Source organism: Salvelinus fontinalis, chromosome 18 (genome assembly GCF_029448725.1).
Source record: "Salvelinus fontinalis isolate EN_2023a chromosome 18, ASM2944872v1, whole genome shotgun sequence".
NCBI classification, from domain to species: Eukaryota; Metazoa; Chordata; class Actinopteri; order Salmoniformes; family Salmonidae; genus Salvelinus; species Salvelinus fontinalis.
In genome coordinates this window covers 46,599,639-46,619,207 of record NC_074682.1, presented here as the reverse complement: position 1 = coordinate 46,619,207, position 19,569 = coordinate 46,599,639, and the positions used below count along the sequence as shown (strand labels likewise).

General features: G+C 43.3%; 1 protein-coding gene across 1 annotated transcript in view; it reads right to left on the bottom strand.

Moving 5' to 3' along the window:
* Positions 1-7,399, bottom strand: part of LOC129815642 (tensin-2-like) — a 34,936-nt gene extending 27,537 nt beyond the window's left edge. The window contains exons 1-4 of the mRNA XM_055869627.1: positions 7,320-7,399; positions 7,142-7,191; positions 2,340-2,505; positions 1,278-1,328 (exon numbers count right to left, since the gene is read on the bottom strand). Of these exons, the coding sequence (XP_055725602.1) occupies positions 1,278-1,328; positions 2,340-2,489 (201 nt within the window). The 5' untranslated portion in view covers positions 2,490-2,505; positions 7,142-7,191; positions 7,320-7,399. The remainder of the gene's footprint in view (positions 1-1,277; positions 1,329-2,339; positions 2,506-7,141; positions 7,192-7,319) is intronic.
* Between the last annotated feature and the right edge of the window lie 12,170 nt (positions 7,400-19,569).

The following is a 19,569-nucleotide window of genomic DNA, read 5'->3' as shown; positions in this document are numbered from 1 at the left end:
CATATTCCTCCTCCTCGGACGAGGAGAGGCGAGAAGGATCGGACCAATACGCGGAGTGGTTAGTGTCCATAATTTATTAGCATTGAACTGAACACTATATGAAGCAAGATAACAAATAGAAAATCAAACCGACAAACAGTCCTGTGTGGCACAACGACTACACGGAAGACAAACACCCACAAAACACACGTGAAACCCAAGCTGCCTAAGTATGATTCTCAATCAGGGACAACGATTGACAGCTGTCTCTGATTGAGAATCATACCCGGCCGAACACAAACATCCCAACATAGAAAATCAAACATAGACAAACCCACCCAACTCACGCCCTGACCAACTAAATAAATACAAGAAAAAGGAAAACAGCTCAGGAACGTGACAGAACTCGCTCTCTTTGGCTGCTCAGAGTCTGTTCTAAGATCGTCGTATGAGGAACAACAGGCTCTGATGTTTGCAATGGTGGTTGCAAAAACAATCCTCACAGAATGGAAGTCACCCCCCCCCCCCCTTGCTTCAGTAGATGGCTAGCAGGATCAACTCCTCCAGCAGATTTCTCAAGGTTTGGGTTCTGTTTCTGGACCGTCTGGACAGAGACTGACTGAAAACTGACTAGGAACACTTACTGCTGTTGTAACTGTCATTGTTTTTCTCTTGTTGTCCCATGTCTTGCCTAAGCAATACTTCATTTCATATGTCTGGCAGCTGTGTTTTTCTTTCCGTTTTTTTCTTGTGCGCTTTTGTTTGTACAAAATTGCAAAAGAAAATCCTTTCAAATAAAATATATACAGTATATTAAAAAATGTTAACAGATCCCCAAATGGGCACATTTTATAGGCATATATTTGCGCGCTGCCCAGGTACCCGAGGCCTACTTCTATGCATAATCAGGTGCACGTCCTTACTCAACACTGACAGGAGCGCTACAAATGAAAGACAATTAATAAATTGACAACTCGTAAATGGAATGAAATGTCAAGGTGGTGCAGTCTGAAAACAACGTGTCCACTCTGACAATGAGAAGGGTAAACATTGTAGATTAGAAATTATGGCAATTAACGGTAAATGTACTACTGGTGATACTAGTGTGCCATCCCCGCGGACTCCACAATGGATTAGTCCACTCACACAGGCGTGAATCAGACATCATGACACCTGTCTGATTTATATATTTCCGACTGTTTGACTAAAAACATCTTGGTCGACCAACAGCCTATCGACCAAACAAACGACCAGTTGACTAAATGGGGTCAGCCCTAGTGTGTATGTAGTCAACCTACCTTGGGGTTGAGTCGTGTGATGTCATGACGCTTCTCAGACAGGTTTAAGAGCTGGGAGAGGTAGATGTTGAGACAAAAAGACGAGGCAATCAACAATGTCATACCCAGCAAGCACACAACCACAACACAACATTGTCTCAACGTTGACTGCAAGTTGTGTGGCAAAAATGCACGTCACGTATGTGATTAGAGGAAACAAAACAATGAGTGTTTGTTTACAAAGAACAATATACTGTTTGCATTCCCTTCTTCATAACACCACACAGTAACGTAGTTAATACCAAAACGTAATTTAAGCATGACTAATGGTCACTTATTAGCTATATAAAAGACTAATGGAAGAAGATGGCATTAGCTCAATGGTTCGCAGGTTACGATACAAAACACTGTTGTTCACGGATCATGACATTTCTGCCAGAACAAGTAAACAAACAAACAAACAAACACACACACCTTTGTTTTTGGTATCATAAAAGTATAAGGGAGAAATTAAAATCTGTTTCAAATGAAATGTGATCTTTTCATTGCAATTTGTGAGTATAATGTTTGATAAAATGGATTATACAATAAATGTATTCCATTTAAATGTCCATTTTATCTCCATATGGACAGAAGTGGAAAACCTTACCTTGTAAGGGCCGTTGTGGATGCAGGTATTTGCTTCACCCGAGTAGTAAAATGCCCCATTACAAAAATCAAAGCCTTAATTGAAGACAATGACTAGTTGATAAATTGAATTAGGAGTGTTACTGCTTGGCAGGAGCAAAAGCCTGCACCTATGCCAGTCCTTTCATGGTGGGGTGATAAGACAATACATTAACTTTGTGGAGTGGCAATACGGTATGTGAGCTTCTTTTTATACATATGTATCGACTGATGTTCCCAGCACCAGGGTCATGTTCATTAGCGCACGCAAAAGTTTGAAAACAATTTGCAAGAACATTTAAACGAGCATAGTTCCTCCCTTCCTGTTTCAGTCTGCTTAGTTGCCAACCCAGTTCACATTTTGGATGTGTGAATTGCTTTTTTCCAAATACAGTAATCCTTTCCCCCCCAACTCACCAGGAACTTATCTTGATGTTTGGACTTGAGCATAGCAGCCACTTCCTGTAGGTTGCCACGGTAACGTTGTTCTTCCAGGTGAGGCAGAAAGAAGACAGAGATGATCCGCTCAGTGATGTAGGTGAGGTCAAAGTCATAGTGCCTCTCCATCACACGATTCACACTCCTGGAGGAGAGGAGAAAGGGGAAGGACAAAAAAGGAGAAAGAGTGTCAATTACTCTATCGATCTCTCCATCATCTGCTGTCTCTCTTCATTTCTCCTTCACCACCCACTCAAAGATTCACCTTTCTTGCTGTGAAACCATAAAAACTAAAACAATCACTTTGTGTTTTTCATCTGGCCAGGTCTTGATTACTTCATTGGCAAAGTGGGCAAAATTAGGCAGGAAATGCCAACAACTAAAAGTGAGCCATCATACTCATGCATAAAAAAAACTAATAATGAAAGAAAAGCAATGTTAAGTTAGAATTTTGTAAAGCTAGTGTGGGAGAGGTGGAACAATTATTATTATTTTTGACCCAATAACGACAAACCTCCTGGCATTGACAACTTAGATGGAAAGCTACTGAGGATGGTAACTGACTCTATAGCCACTCCTATCTTTAATCTGAGCCTAGAGGAAAGTCTTTGTCCTCAGGCCTGGTGGGAAGCCAAAGTCATTCTGCTACCCAAGAGTGGTAAAGCAACCTTTACTGGTTCTAAAAGCAGACCTATCAGTTTGCTGCCAGCTCTTAGCAAACATTGTAGAATAATAGTGAAGACATTAAAACTATTAAATAACACATATGGAATCATGTAGTAAGCAAAAAAGTGTTAAACAAATCAAAATATATTTTATATTTGAGATTCTTCAAAGTAGCCACCCTTTTTCCTTGATGACAGCTTTGCACACTCTTGAAATTCTCTCAACCAGATTCATGAGGTAGTCACCTGGAATGCATTTTAATTGACATGTGTGCCTTGTTAAAAGTTAATTTGTGGTATTTCTTTCCTTCTTATTGTGTTTGAGCAAATCAGTTGTGTTGTGACAAGGTAGCATTGGTATACAGAAGATAGCCCTATTTGGTAAAAGACCAAGTCCATTTTATGGCAAGAACAGCTCAAATAAGCAAAGAGAAACGACAGTCCATCATTACTTTAAGACCTGAAGGTCAGTCAATCTGGAAAATGTCAAGAACTTTGAAAGTTTCTTCAAATGCAGTCGCAAAAACCATCAAGCGCTATGTTGAAACTGGCTCTGAGGGCGCCAAAAGAAAGGAAGACCCAGAGTTAACTCCGCTGCAGAAGATGTTCATTAGAGTTACCAGCCTCAGAAATCAGCAACTAACTGCACCTCAGATTGCAGCACAAATAAATGCTTCACAGAGTTCAAGTAACAGACACATCTCAACATCAACTGTTCAGAGTAGACTGGGTGAATCAGGCCTTCGTGGTCTAACTGCTGCAAAGAAACCACTACCAAAGGACACCAATTAGAAGAAGAGACTTTCTTGGGCCTAGAAACATGAGCAATGGACATTAGACCAGTGAAAATCTGTCCTTTGGTCTGATGAGTCGAAATGTGAGATTTTTGGTTACAACCGCCATGGCTTTATGAGATGCAGAGTAGGTGAACAGATGTGGTTCCCACCATGAAACATGGAGGAAGAGGTGTGATGGTGTGGGGGTGCTTTGCTGGTGACACTGTCAGTGATTTATTTAGAATTCAAGGCACACTTAACCAGCATGTCTACCACAGCATTCTGCAGCGAAACACCATCCCATCTGGTTTGCGCTTGGGACTATCATTTGTTTTTCAGGACAATAACCCAAAACACACCTCCAGGCTGTGTAAGGACTATTTGACCAAGAAGGAGAGTGATGGAGTGCTGCATCAGATGACCTGGCCTCCACAATCACCCGACCTCAACCTAATTAAAATGGTTTGGGATTTGTTGGACCGCAGAGTGAAAGAAAAGCAGCCAACAAGTGCTCAGGATATGTGGGAACTCCTTCAAGACTGTTGGAGAATCATTCATGAAGCTGGTTGAGAGAATGACAAGAGTGTGCAAAGCTGTTATCAAGGCAAAGGGTGGTTACTTTGAAGAATCTCAAATATAAAACATATTTTGATTTGTTTAACACTTTTTTTGGTTACTACATGATTCCGTATGTTGTTTAATAGTTTTGATGTCTTCACTATTATTCTAGAATGTAGAAAATAGTACAAATAAAGAAAAACCCTTGAATGAGTTGTTGTTTCCGAACTTTTGACTGGTACTGCATGTGTACGTGATAAATGTGAACACACACACACGTTGATGTTTTTACATTCATGCAAATTGTAAAGTATTTTGTCTGTAATTTATTTTTCGTTATGTGTCGGACCCCAGTAAGACTAGCTGTCTCCATTGGCATTGGTTAATGTGGATCCTAATAAATCGAATCACTCCACACTCACACTCCTGAGTAAATAATACACTACCTGCAACGGATTGAATCTTGTCCCAAGTCCTTCACTACTGACTGAAAGAGAACACGTCCTTCACTACTAAGTAGAAATATAACGTCCTAATAAAGTCCTTCTCTGAACAAAAATATAAACACAACATGTAAAGTGTTGGTCCCATGTTTCATGAGCTGAAATAAAATATCCCAAATGTAAAAAGCTAATATCTCTCAAATTTTGGGCACAAATTTGTTTACATCCCTGTCAGAGCATTTCTGCTTTGCCAAGATAACCCATCCACCTGACAGGTGTGACATATCAAGAAACTGATTAAACAGCATGATCATTACACAGGTGCACCTTGTGCTGGAGACAATAAAAGTCCACTCTAAAATGTGCAGTTTTGTCACAACACAATGCCACAGATGTCTCAAGTTTTGAGGGCACATGCAATTGGCATGCTGATTGCAGGAATGTCCACCAGAGCTGTTTCCAAAGACTTTAATGTTCATTTCTCTACCATAATCCGCCTCCAACGTCATTTAGAGAATTTGGCAGTACGTCCAACCGGCCTCACAACTGTAGATTGTCTGAGACCAGCCACCCAGACAGCTGATGAAACTGGGTTTGCACAAGCGAAGAATTTCTGCACAAACTGTCAGAAACCGTTTCAGGGAAGCTCATCTGCATGCTCGTCATTGTCACGGCCGTTAAAAGAAGAGGACCAAGGTGCAGCGTGGCGAGCGTACTTTTTCCTTTTATCAATAAAAATTACACTGTAACGGTGTAATTACACTCTTCATCCGAAGAGGAGGAGCAGGGATTCGACCAAAACGCAGCGTTGTAACTTGACATGATTTTTATTTAAACAAGACAAAAAACGAACCATACTTGATACCAAACAAAATAACAAAACGAATGTAGACTGACCTGAACGTAAGAACTTACATGTAACGAAGAACGCACGAACAGGAAAAACAGACTACACAAAAGAACGAACGTACAAACAAACCGAGACAGTCCCGTGTGGCGCGACAAACACAGACACAGGAGACAACCACCCACAACAATCAATGTGAAAACACCTACCTTAATATGGCTCTCAATCAGAGGAAATGAAAACCACCTGCCTCTAATTGAGAGCCATATCAGGTCACCTTTTAACAAACATAGAAACACATAACATAGACTACCCACCCAAACTCACGCCCTGACCGTCAAACACATACAAAATAACAGAAAACCGGTCAGGAACGTGACAGACACCGAACAAAACAATAAACACTACAAAAACAAAACGGTGAAGCGAAAGGCTATGTGCCCTAAACAAAGTCAACTTCCCACAAACACAGGTGGGAAAAAGGGCAGCCTAAGTATGGTTCTCAATCAGAGACAACGATAGACAGCTGTCCCTGATTGAGAACCATACCCGGCCAAAACATAGAACTACAAAACATAGAACATAGAATACCCACCCCAACTCACGCCCTGACCAAACCAAAATAGAGACATAAAAAGGATCTCTAAGGTTAGGGCGTGACAGTCGTCCTCACCAGGGTCTTGACCTGACTACAGTTTGGCCTCATAACCGACTTCAGTGGCAAATGCTCACATTCGATGGCCACTGGCACGCTGGAGAAGTTTGCTCGGTTTCAACTGTACCGGCAGATGGCATTGTGTTGGCGAGCGGTTTGAACAGAGTGCCCCATGGTGGTGCTGGGGAAGTGGCATGGGCAGGAATAATCTATGGTCAACGAACACAATTGCATTTTATCGATGGCAATTTGAATGCACAGCGATAACGTGACGAGATCCTGAGGCTCATTGTCGTGCCATTCATCTGCCTCCCTCACCTCATGTTTCAGCATGATAATGCATGGCCACATGTCACAAGGATCTGTACACAATTCCTGGAAGCTGAAAATGTCCCAGTTCTTCCATGGCCTGCATACTCACCAGACCCATTGAGCATGTTTGGGATGCTCTGGTCGACGTGTACGACAGCGCGTTCTAGTTCCCGCCTATATCCAGCAACTTTGCACAGCCATTGAAGAGGAGTGGGACAACATTCCATAGGCCACGATCAACAACCTGATCAACTCTTTGCTAAGGAGATGTGTCGCGCTGCATGAGGCAAATAGTGGTCACACCAGGGACTAACGGGTTTTCTGATCCATGCCCCTACAACTTTTAAGGTATCTGTGACCAACAGATACATATCTGTATTCCCAGTCATGTGATTAGGGCCTAATTAATTAATTTCAATCAACTGATTTCCTTATATGAAGTGGAACTTGTTGCGCGTTGCGTTTATATTTTTCTTCGGTGTAGAAAGAGAACATGTCCTTCACTAGTAAAAATGTGTTTGGTACCTGGGAAGGGAGTTCCTCTTCTTCTGGGACGAAGACTTTGTGGAGCCCTGCTGAGAATGAGGGAAAGAGATCAACTATTTTAGTTTGGGTCTTTTGTAGTACAGTACCGCAGTGAGTATCAGAATGTAAAGACAGAGTGGAGAACACCCGACTAATGCCAAACTGAGTTAAAACAAACCAAAACAAGAAGGACATGAAGGCAGGAGGACAGAGTTAAATGAATCCTCCCCAGGTCTGGGGCTGGGACGCAGGTGGATGTCACCTGAAAGACAGAACACAGGTAAGTACAACATCTACACATCAATACAAACACACTTTTTGAATATAGAGTACTGTACTTTATTAATAATACATAGGGGTATAAAGGACTTAAATATCATACGTATGTCATACAGAAGATACCTGTTTCATAATGATGGTAACTAAAAACATTCTCCTCCATACACACATGCTGACCACACAGACACTTTATGCCAAGTCATGTGGCTCAGCAGATAGATAGTTCTTGGTCTCTGTCTAGGAGGAATGAACAGGATAGGGGGATGAGAGAGGGATGTGTGCTAATGGAGGGGATTCTCTCTCTCAAAGGCTGGAGAGGAAACACTGCTGCTGTCATGCTGTCTTCAGAGATTTACCCCTTCCATATGACAGACTAGAGGGGCGTGACTCCAGAGTACCCCTTCCATATGACAGACTAGAAGGGCGTGACTCCAGAGTACCCCTTCCATATGACAGACTAGAGGGGCGTGACTCCAGAGTACCCCTTCCATATGACAGACTAGAGGGGCGTGACTCCAGAGTACCCCTTCCATATGACAGACTAGAGGGGCGTGACTCCAGAGTACCCCTTCCATATGACAGAGCAGCGGGGCGTGACTCCAGAGTACCCCTTCCATATGACAGAGCAGCGGGGCGTGACTCCAGAGTACCCCTTCCATATGACAGAGCAGCGGGGCGTGACTCCAGAGTACCCCTTCCATATGACAGAGCAGCGGGGCGTGACGCCAGAGTACCCCTTCCATATGACAGACTAGAGGGGCGTGACTCCAGAGTACCCCTTCCATATGACAGACTAGAGGGGCGTGACTCCAGAGTACCCCTTCCATATGACAGAGCAGCGGGGCGTGACTCCAGAGTACCCCTTCCATATGACAGAGCAGCGGGGCGTGACTCCAGAGTACCCCTTCCATATGACAGAGCAGCGGGGCGTGACTCCAGAGTACCCCTTCCATATGACAGAGCAGCGGGGCGTGACTCCAGAGTACCCCTTCCATATGACAGAGCAGCGGGGCGTGACTCCAGAGTACCCCTTCCATATGACAGAGCAGCGGGGCGTGACGCCAGAGTACCCCTTCCATATGACAGAGCAGCGGGGCGTGACTCCAGAGTACCCCTTCCATATGACAGAGCAGCGGGGCGTGACTCCAGAGTACCCCTTCCATATGACAGAGCAGCGGGGCGTGACGCCAGAGTACCCCTTCCATACCTTAAGGGAAGTGTGAGACGGGAGCCATATGATCGGTGAAGATTCTCCCATTGCGAATGTACGGTCCCTTACTAGACGTCCGACTTCGTCGCAGAAAATCGCGGACGGCGTCGGGCCGAGGGCGGCGGAGAGCTCTTTCAGGAAGTCACCCCAAAAAACGTCTCGGACGTTCGGTCACCGTTTTATAAAAATAACAAATTTTTGACTTGGACTCCGCATTCTCGAAAATTCCCACAAGGGGGCAAATAAATCATATTGCAGGCGCACGAACACGGGGCAAACGAGCGCGGCCTTTTCTCCTAAACGGAAAATATTTCGAAGACGAAACTCGGCGAGCGTAGGTTTGGAGTAAAGGGAAGTTGGCCCCGAACAAGATGGCGTCGAGGCCTCTGCGCTTTTTGAGTTATGGCCATTTTTCTGGGATTAAAGGGTTAAAACGCAAGTAGGGTGCTAATTTGACCGCTTCATGTCAAAGTACATAAGCATACGGTGTCAGGAAAAAAAGAACCAGCCGTTTATCTATCGTAATTTAAGAGAAATCGTACATTGTCCATTTGGTGATGTTCACGAAGAGGAATTTTTTTTTCAAAAAATTCACAGATCCAGTTGCAGTTTGTTCACACGAACATTTTTAAAGTGGGTCTCGAAGCTCTGCGAGAATCCTGTGATTTTATATGATTTTATGAAATAACACACACTCATTTAACCCTCTTTAAATAAGTCAGTTCTTAACATAAAGACTTAAAGCTCAATATTATATAAGAGCCTATCCCAAGGAGGGTATGTGTTCACTTTCAGCTTCCTATGTCAACTGGAAGTACCTTAAAATGGTGCATAGGGTCAGGTTTGAAGGGTAATAAAGGTCAGATCTTTTCAAAACTTCACTTGTGTGATTAGACAACCCTCATGAACTGTAATCAGTCATTTTTCCCAACAGATGTCAAAGAAAAGCTCTCTCACACAAACACACACACACAAAAAGGAAGGATGGAGAGAAAAAGTACGGTGCTTAAAGACACACAAAGCCTGCAATGGCATGACTATTATCTCCAGGCCGTGCCGAGTTCAACGAGATGCCCCGCTTGACCGTAGCTCACTCGGTCTGAGCGCAGCGACAGTGACAAGAAGACAGAGCAAAATGACCCTTTGACCTCAATGTCAATTTGATTTGCTTTTGGGAGACAGAGAGAGAACCGTTAAGGTTAGAAGCACAATTTGACCTCAGGAATGTTCTTAAGGTCCTCCCGATCTGTGCAAGCCTAACCTTGACCTTGTGGCATTAACCCTTCACAGTTAAAAGAAGGTGTTTACATCAAACACTTTACAATGACATGTTTCCCCAATGGAATACATTGACTGCGCCTCTAAATTCAACCTGAAGCCTATGTGGGTTATGAATGTCTTATGAACCTGTCTTTGATGTCAGTCCATCAGGCCACCACGAGGTCTACCTGTGTCGATTCTAAGCTTCCTGGAGCAACCGGAAGTGATTAAATTCACCCTAAAAGTGTTTTGATTTACATAGCCTGCAATTGTGAAAATCACTGCATTCAAACATGTGTAGATCAGTCAATTTTTAACATACAGACTTAAAACTCAGGATTCTGTAACAGCATACTCCATTCAAGATATGTGTTTATTTATAGCTTCCTGTGACAACCGGAAGTGCCTTAAGATGGTGTCATAGATGCAGTATTGAAGGGTTAAAACGTCAGAACTTTTCAAAACTTCATATATGTGATTAGACAACCCTCATGAAGTGTAAATCAGTCATTTTTCCCAAAAGATTTCAAAGAAAAGCTCTCAAACACACACACACAGCAGGGATGGAGTGAAAAAGTACGGTGCTTAAAGACACACAAAGCCCAAAATGGCATTACTATTATCTCTAGGCCGTGCCGAGTTCAACGAGATGCCCCGCTTGACCGTAGCTCGCTCGGTCTGAGCGCAGCGACCGTTACAAGAGAACGGACACGAATGACCTTTTGACCTCAATGTCAATTTCATTTGCTTTTGGGACACAGAGAGAGAACCGTTAAGGTTAGAAACACAATTTCACCTCAGGAGTGTTCTTAAGGTCCTCCCGATCTGTGCAAGCCTAACCCTGACCTTGTGGCATTAACCCTTCACAGTTAAAAGAAGGTGTTTACATCAATGAAATGTCTCCCCATTGGAATACATTGACTGCACCTCTAAATTCAACCTAAAGCCTATGTGGGTTATGATTGTCTTATGGACCTGTCTTTGATGTCAGTCCATCAGGCCACCATGAGGTCTACCTGTGTCGATTCTAAGCTTCCTGGAGCAACCGGAAGTGGTTAAATCACCCTAAAAGTGTTTGCCATACCCAACATGCAGTATGAGAGAAATTGTGCATTCAACCCTATGTAAATCAGTCAATTTTTAACATACAGACTTAAAACTCAGGATTCTGTAACAACATACTCCAGTGATGATATGTGGGTTTTTTCAGCTTCCTGTGCCAACCGGAAGTGCCATAATTGGTGTCAAATGGGCTGTTTCAAAGGGTTAAAAATGTCAAATCTTTCCAAAACTTCATATATGTGAATAGACAACCTTCCTGAACTGTAAATCAGTCATTCATCCCATCAGATCTCAAAAAAAAAAAAATTCACACCCACACAGAAATGATGGAGGGACACTCTGAGGGGCTAAGAGGCAGACAGTGCCTGCAGTAGTTACTTTTGTTCCAACTTTTAAAGAACCGTCAGACCTAGAGTTCTAAAAATTTACAAACCTGTTCTAGACCTCAGGTCGATTGTGCACAGTGAATTATATGACTCTAGAAGGTTCTCGGATCGATAAAAAGCCTCGTGTATTTGCCATGTTTTCAATTCATTTGACCTCAACGAAACGGACGACCTTTAGAAAAGTCCCAGAGTCTCAAGACTAGGTGCGTTGAAACCGGCTCGGCCCATAGAGACAGACCCCAACGAGCCTGTTTGATTGCTCATTCAAGGACCCCGTAGCAAGGCAATGAAAACAGTGGATTTTCAGCACCAATTAGCGTTTTGCTCGGACACCGAATGACCTATCGAGCCGAAACTTGGGATTCGAGGTCGCCTCACATAGGGCTAAACATAATGTGAACATTGGACCCGCAGCTAGAACATAACTATGTATTATTTGTTTTATTATGGTTTAAAGAGAAAGCGCTGTGAATTTTGGGCCTGCTCTGAAATATGTTATAGTTGGCATCGAAAGGAGTTGGAAAAAGTGAGTTTGGAGTCAGATGGTATCAGTTTGGTGTCTGAAAATATCTATTTGACTGATGGACACTGACTTGCTCGTTGACTTTTGTACAATTGCAATATGTTTCAACGGGGAGGTACCATGAGGAAAAAGCGACATGATGAAATTTCACAAAACGAGCGATGGAGAGGAACCACTATCACTGCCCGGCCATCCTGAGGTCATCAGAACGTTGACTTTTGCATTTCTAAAGTATTTAAGAGAATGCACGTTACATTTGCAATATGATGTGATGTTTTTCATATTGCAAATGCCTGTTACATTTGCAATATGATGTGATGTTGAATCATATTGCAAATGTAACGTGCATTCTTTAAATACCTTGGACATACAAAAGTCAACGTCCTGATGACCTCAGGATGGCCGGGCAGTGACAGTGGTTCCTCTCCATCGCTCGTTAGGGGAAATTTCATCATGTCGATTTTGGTGATGGTACCCCCGCGTTGAAACATATTGAAATTGTACAAAAGTCGCCTAGCAAGTCAACTAGCATGTCGTTGTCATCCCATAGCAACACATTGACTGCACCTCTAAATTCAACCTGAAGCCTAAGTGGGTTATGAATGTCTTATGAACCTGTCTTTGATGTCAGTCCATCAGGCCACTATGAGGTCTACCTGTGTTGATTCTAAGCTTCCTGGAGCAACCGGAAGTGGTTAAATCAGCCTAAAAGATATCCTGATATACATGACTTGCAATTTTGAAAAATCACTGCATTCAACCCTATGTAGATCAGTCAATTCTTAACGTATAGACTTAAAACTCAGGATTCTTTAACAGCATACCCCAGTCAAGACATGTGTTTAACTATAGCTTCCTGTGCCAACCGGAAGTGCCTTAAAATGGAGTCATGGTTCTGTTTCGAAGGGTTAAAAAGGTCAGAACTTTTCAAAACTTCATTTGTGTGAATTAGACAACCCTCATGAACAGTAAATCAGTCATTTCTCTAAGCAGATGTCAAAGGAAAGCTCTCTCTCACACACAAACACACACACAAGCAATGATGGAGTGAAAAAGTACGGTGCTTAACGACACACAAAGCCTGCAATGGCATTACTATTATCTCCAGGCCGTGCCGAGTTCAACGAGACGCCCCGCTTGACCGTAGCTCGCTCGGTCTGAGCGCAGCGACCGTTACAAGAGAACGGACACAAATGACCTTTTGACCTCAATGTCAATTTCATTTGCTTTTGGGAGACAGAGAGAGAACCGTTAATGTTAGATGCACAATTTCACCTCAGGAACAATCCTAAGGTCCTCCCGATCTGTGCAAGCCTAACCTTGACCTTGTGGCATTAACCCTTCACAGTTAAAAGAAGGTGTTTACATGAAATAGTTTACAATGAAATGTCTCCCCATTGGAATACATTGACTGCACCTCTAAATTCAACCTAAAGCCTATGTGGGTTATGATTGTCTTATGAACCTGTCTTTGATGTCAGTCCATCAGACCACCATGAGGTCTACCTGTGTCGATTCTAAGCTTCCTGGAGCAACCGGAAGTGGTTAAAACACCCTAAAAGTGTTTGCAATAGCCAACCTGCAGTTTGAGAGAAATAGTGCATTCAGCCCTATGTAAATCAGTCAATTCTTAACGTATAGACTTAAAATTCAGGATTCTCAAACAGCATACTCCAGTGAGTATATGTGTTTATTTTCACCTTCCTGTGCCAACCGGAAGTGCCATAATTGGTGTCAAATGGGCTGTTTTGAAGGGTTAAAAAGGTCAAATCTTTCCAAAACTTCATATATGTGAATAGACAACCCTCCTGAACTGTAAATCAGTCATTTATCCCATCAGATTTCAAAAAAAAAAAAAAATACACAATCAACAGAAATGATGGAGGGACACACTGAGGGGCTAAGAGGCAGACAGTGCATGTAGTAGTTACTTTTGTTTGAACTTTTAAAGAACCGTCAGACCTAGAGTTCTGAAAATTTACAAACCTGTTCTAGACCTCAGGTCGATTGTGCACGGTGATTTATGTGGCTCTAGAAGGTTCTCGGACCGATAAACAGCCTCGTGTATTTGCTATGTTTTCAATTCATTTCAGCTCAACGAAATGGACGACATTTAGAAAAGTCTCAGAGTCTCAAGACTAGGTGCGTTGAAACCGGCTCGGCCCATAAAGACAGACCCCAACGAGCCTGTTTGATTGCTCATTCAAGGACCCCGTAGCAAGGCAATGAAAACAGTGGATTTTCAGCACCAATTAGGGTTTTGCTCGGGCACCGATTGACCTATCGAGCCGAAACTTGGGATTCGAGGTCGCCTCACATAGGGCTAAACATAATGTGAAAATTGGACCCGCAGCTAGAACATAACTACGTATTATTTGGTTTATTATGGTTTAAATGGAAGGCGCTGTGAATTTTGGGCCTGCTCTGAAATATGTTATAGTTGGCTTCTAAAGGAGTTGGAAAAAGTGAGTTTGGTGTCAGATGGTATCAGTTTGGTGTCTGAAAACATCCAATTGACTGATGGACACCGACTTGCTAGTTGACTTTTGTACAATTGCAATATGTTTCAACGCGGGGGTACCATCAGCAAAATCGACATGATGAAATTTCCACGCAACGAGCGATGGAGAGGAACCACTAACACTGGCCGGCCATCCTGAGGTCATCAGGATGTTCAATTTTGTATTTCTAAAGTATTTAAAGAATGCGCGTTACATTTGCAATATGAATCAACACATCATATTGCAAATGTAACACTGTGTGTTATGTTTGCAATATGATTCACCACATCATATTGCAAATATAACACTGTGTTATGTTTGCAATATGATGTGATGTTTTTCACTGTTGAATCATATGCAAATGTAACGTGCATTCTTTAAATAAACCCTATGTGGGTTATGAATGTCTTATGAACCTGTCTTTGATGTCAGTCCATCAGGCCACTATGAGGTCTACCTGTGTTGATTCTAAGCTTCCTGGAGCAACCGGAAGTGATAAATTCACCCTAAAAGTGTTTTGCCATAGCCAACCAGCAGTTTGTGATATATAGTGCATTCAACCCTATGTAAATCAGTCAGTTCTTAACGTATAGACTTAAAACTCAGGATTCTATAAAAGCATACCCCGATCAGGATAGGTGTTTACTTAAAGCTTCCTGTGCCAACCGGAAGTGCCTTAAAATGGGGTCATAGGTGCTGTTTCAAAGGGTTAAAAAAGTCAGATCTTTCCAAAACTTTAAGTGTGTGATTAGGCAACCCTCATGAAGTGTAAATCAGTCATTTCTCTAACCAGATGTCAAAGAAAAGCTCGCTCACACACACACACACACACAGAGCCTTAAATGCTTTTAGGGGCATCCAGACTTCCATACCCGCTCTGGGAGCACTATACTACAGGCAAAAAACAATGGGTGCTGGCCTGAGTGATTTATGGAGGTTTTCAAAAAAAGTCAGAAAATATTCTATGTTTTTTCTTAAAAATATTTTATGTTTTTTCTTCTCGAGTCAATGGCCTGAGTGATTTATGGAGTTTTTCCAAAAAACTCAAAAAATATTCTAAGTCCAAACTTTTCGTGCACCTGGTATTTTTTTTGGGTTACCAGGTGCCATGGTTGAAATTGCTTTTAGGGGGCATCCAGAATTCCATACCCGCTCTGGGAGCACTATTCTACGGGCAAAAATCAATGGGTGCTGGCCTGAGTGATTTATGGAGGTTTTCAAAAAAAGTCAGAAAATATTCTGTTTTTTCTTCTGGAATTTTTTCTTTTTTTTTTTCTTCTCGAGTCAATGGGGGTCCGGCCTGAGTGATTTAAGGAGGTTTCCAAAAAAAGTCAAAAAATATTCTATGTTTCATGTTTTGGGTACCAGGTGTCATTTTTCAAAACCGTTTTAAATGCTTCATTTTGGCCTTTTAAAAACAAAATGTTATTTTTGACTATGAAATCCAAAAAAGCACTTTTTTAAAGGGTTTGATAAGTTTTTTCTAATTTATTCACATTTTTGACTTTTGACTTTTGACTTCCTATGAAATCACATTCCAAATGCACAAAACATATTCCTTAAGTCCAAATAAAAATGTCCAAAAAATTGTGTTAATAAAATTTGACAAAAGTATTTTCATACAGTTCTTACACATGTGTAATTGACATAAAAATCGAAAGAATTTCGAAAAACGGTCCAGAAAGCACTTTTTTAAAGGGGGTGATACGTTTTTTCCAAATTTTTGACATTTTTGACTTTTGACTTTTGACTTCCTAAGAAATCACATTCCAAATGCACAAAACATATTCCTTAAGTCCAAATAAAAATGTCCAAAAAATTATGTTAATAAAATTTGACAAAAGTATTTTCATACAGTTCTTACACATGTGTAATTGACATAAAAATCGAAAGAATTTCGAAAAACGGTCCAGAAAGCACTTTTTTAAAGGGGGTGATACGTTTTTTCCAAATTTTTGACATTTTTGACTTTTGACTTTTGACTTCCTAAGAAATCACATTCCAAATGCACAAAACATATTCCTTAAGTCCAAATAAAAATGTCCAAAAAATTATGTTAATAAAATTTGACAAAAGTATTTTCATACAGTTCTTACACATGTGTAATTGACATAAAAATCGAAAGAATTTCGAAAAACGGTCCAGAAAGCACTTTTTTAAAGGGGGTGATACGTTTTTTCCAAATTTTTGACATTTTTGACTTTTGACTTTTGACTTCCTAAGAAATCACATTCCAAATGCACAAAACATATTCCTTAAGTCCAAATAAAAATGTCCAAAAAATTATGTTAATAAAATTTGACAAAAGTATTTTCATACAGTTCTTACACATGTGTAATTGACATAAAAATCGAAAGAATTTCGAAAAACGGTCCAGAAAGCACTTTTTTAAAGGGGGTGATACGTTTTTTCCAAATTTTTGACATTTTTGACTTTTGACTTTTGACTTCCTAAGAAATCACATTCCAAATGCACAAAACATATTCCTTAAGTCCAAATAAAAATGTCCAAAAAATTATGTTAATAAAATTTGACAAAAGTATTTTCATACAGTTCTTACACATGTGTAATTGACATAAAAATCGAAAGAATTTCGAAAAACGGTCCAGAAAGCACTTTTTTAAGGGGGTGATAAGTTTTTGCCAAAACTTTCAATATTTCAAAATTTCAAAATATGACTCTTGGGTCTTGACTTGCGTTACAGTAAGCCTATGAAAAATTAAGATGGAACACACTTGCCCACTATAGGATTTTTGGGGTGTTACACAGCTCATTTACAATATGGCATTTGCCATCAACTTTGGACGAAACAGCGCCGGATGCAATGTGAAATCCCACACAATCCCATCGTGTATATGGTCCGCTCGGTGCCAATAAGTTGCCATGTTATTTTGTACAATTGAGGGGGGACTTCCCTTACATATGACAGACTAGAGGGGCGTGACTCCAGAGTACCCCTTCCATATGACAGAGCAGCGGGGCGTGACTCCAGAGTACCCCTTCCATATGACAGAGCAGCGGGGCGTGACTCCAGAGTACCCCTTCCATATGACAGAGCAGCGGGGCGTGACTCCAGAGTACCCCTTCCATATGACAGAGCAGCGGGGCGTGACTCCAGAGTACCCCTTCCATATGACAGAGCAGCGGGGCGTGACTCCAGAGTACCCCTTCCATATGACAGACTAGAGGGACGTGACTCCAGAGTACCCCTTCCATATGAAAGACTAGAGGGGCGTGACTCCAGAGTACCCCTTCCATATGACAGAGCAGCGGGGCGTGACTCCAGAGTACCCCTTCCATATGACAGAGCAGCGGGGCGTGACTCCAGAGTACCCCTTCCATATGACAGAGCAGCGGGGCGTGACTCCAGAGTACCCCTTCCATATGACAGAGCAGCGGGGCGTGACTCCAGAGTACCCCTTCCATATGACAGAGCAGCGGGGCGTGACTCCAGAGTACCCCTTCCATATGACAGACTAGAGGGACGTGACTCCAGAGTACCCCTTCCATATGAAAGACTAGAGGGGCGTGACTCCAGAGTACCCCTTCCATATGACAGACTAGAGGGGCGTGACTCCAGAGTACCCCTTCCATATGACAGACTAGAGGGGCGTGACTCCAGAGTACCCCTTCCATATGACAGACTAGAGGGGCGTGACTCCAGAGTACCCCTTCCATACGACAGACTAGAGGGGCGTGACTCCAGAGTACCCCTTCCATGTGACAGAGCAGCGGGGCGTGACTCCAGAGTACCCCTTCCATATGACAGAGCAGCGGGGCGTGACTCCAGAGTACCCCTTCCATATGACAGACTAGAGGGGCGTGACTCCAGAGTACCCCTTCCATATGACAGAGCAGCGGGGCGTGACTCCAGAGTACCCCTTCCATATGACAGAGCAGCGGGGCGTGACTCCAGAGTACCCCTTCCATATGACAGAGCAGCGGGGCGTGACTCCAGAGTACCCCTTCCGTATGACAGAGCAGCGGGGCGTGACTCCAGAGTACCCCTTCCATATGACAGACTAGAGGGGCGTGACTCCAGAGTACCCCTTCCATATGACAGAGCAGCGGGGCGTGACTCCAGAGTACCCCTTCCATATGACAGAGCAGCGGGGCGTGACTCCAGAGTACCCCTTCCATATGACAGAGCAGCGGGGCGTGACTCCAGAGTACCCCTTCCATATGACAGAGCAGCTGGGCGTGACTCCAGAGTACCCCTTCCATATGACAGAGCAGCGGGGCGTGACTCCAGAGTACCCCTTCCATATGACAGACTAGAGGGGCGTGACGCCAGAGTACCCCTTCCATATGACAGAGCAGCGGGGCGTGACTCCAGAGTACCCCTTCCATATGACAGAGCAGCGGGGCGTGACTCCAGAGTACCCCTTCCATATGACAGAGCAGCGGGGCGTGACTCCAGAGTACCCCTTCCATATGACAGAGCAGCGGGGCGTGACTCCAGAGTACCCCTTCCATATGACAGACTAGAGGGGCGTGACTCCAGAGTACCCCTTCCATATGACAGAGCAGCGGGGCGTGACTCCAGAGTACCCCTTCCATATGACAGAGCAGCGGGGCGTGACTCCAGAGTACCCCTTCCATATGACAGAGCAGCGGGGCGTGACTCCAGAGTACCCCTTCCATATGTGAGAGCAGCGGGGCGTGACTCCAGAGTACCCCTTCCATATGACAGACTAGAGGGGCGTGACTCCAGAGTACCCCTTCCATATGACAGAGCAGCGGGGCGTGACTCCAGAGTACCCCTTCCATATGACAGAGCAGCGGGGCGTGACTCCAGAGTACCCCTTCCATATGACAGAGCAGCGGGGCGTGACTCCAGAGTACCCCTTCCATATGACAGAGCAGCGGGGCGTGACTCCAGAGTACCCCTTCCATATGACAGAGCAGCGGGGCGTGACTCCAGAGTACCCCTTCCATATGACAGACTAGAGGGGCGTGACGCCAGAGTACCCCTTCCATATGACAGAGCAGCGGGGCGTGACTCCAGAGTACCCCTTCCATATGACAGAGCAGCGGGGCGTGACTCCAGAGTACCCCTTCCATATGACAGAGCAGCGGGGCGTGACTCCAGAGTACCCCTTCCATATGACAGAGCAGCGGGGCGTGACTCCAGAGTACCCCTTCCATATGACAGAGCAGCGGGGCGTGACTCCAGAGTACCCCTTCCATATGACAGAGCAGCGGGG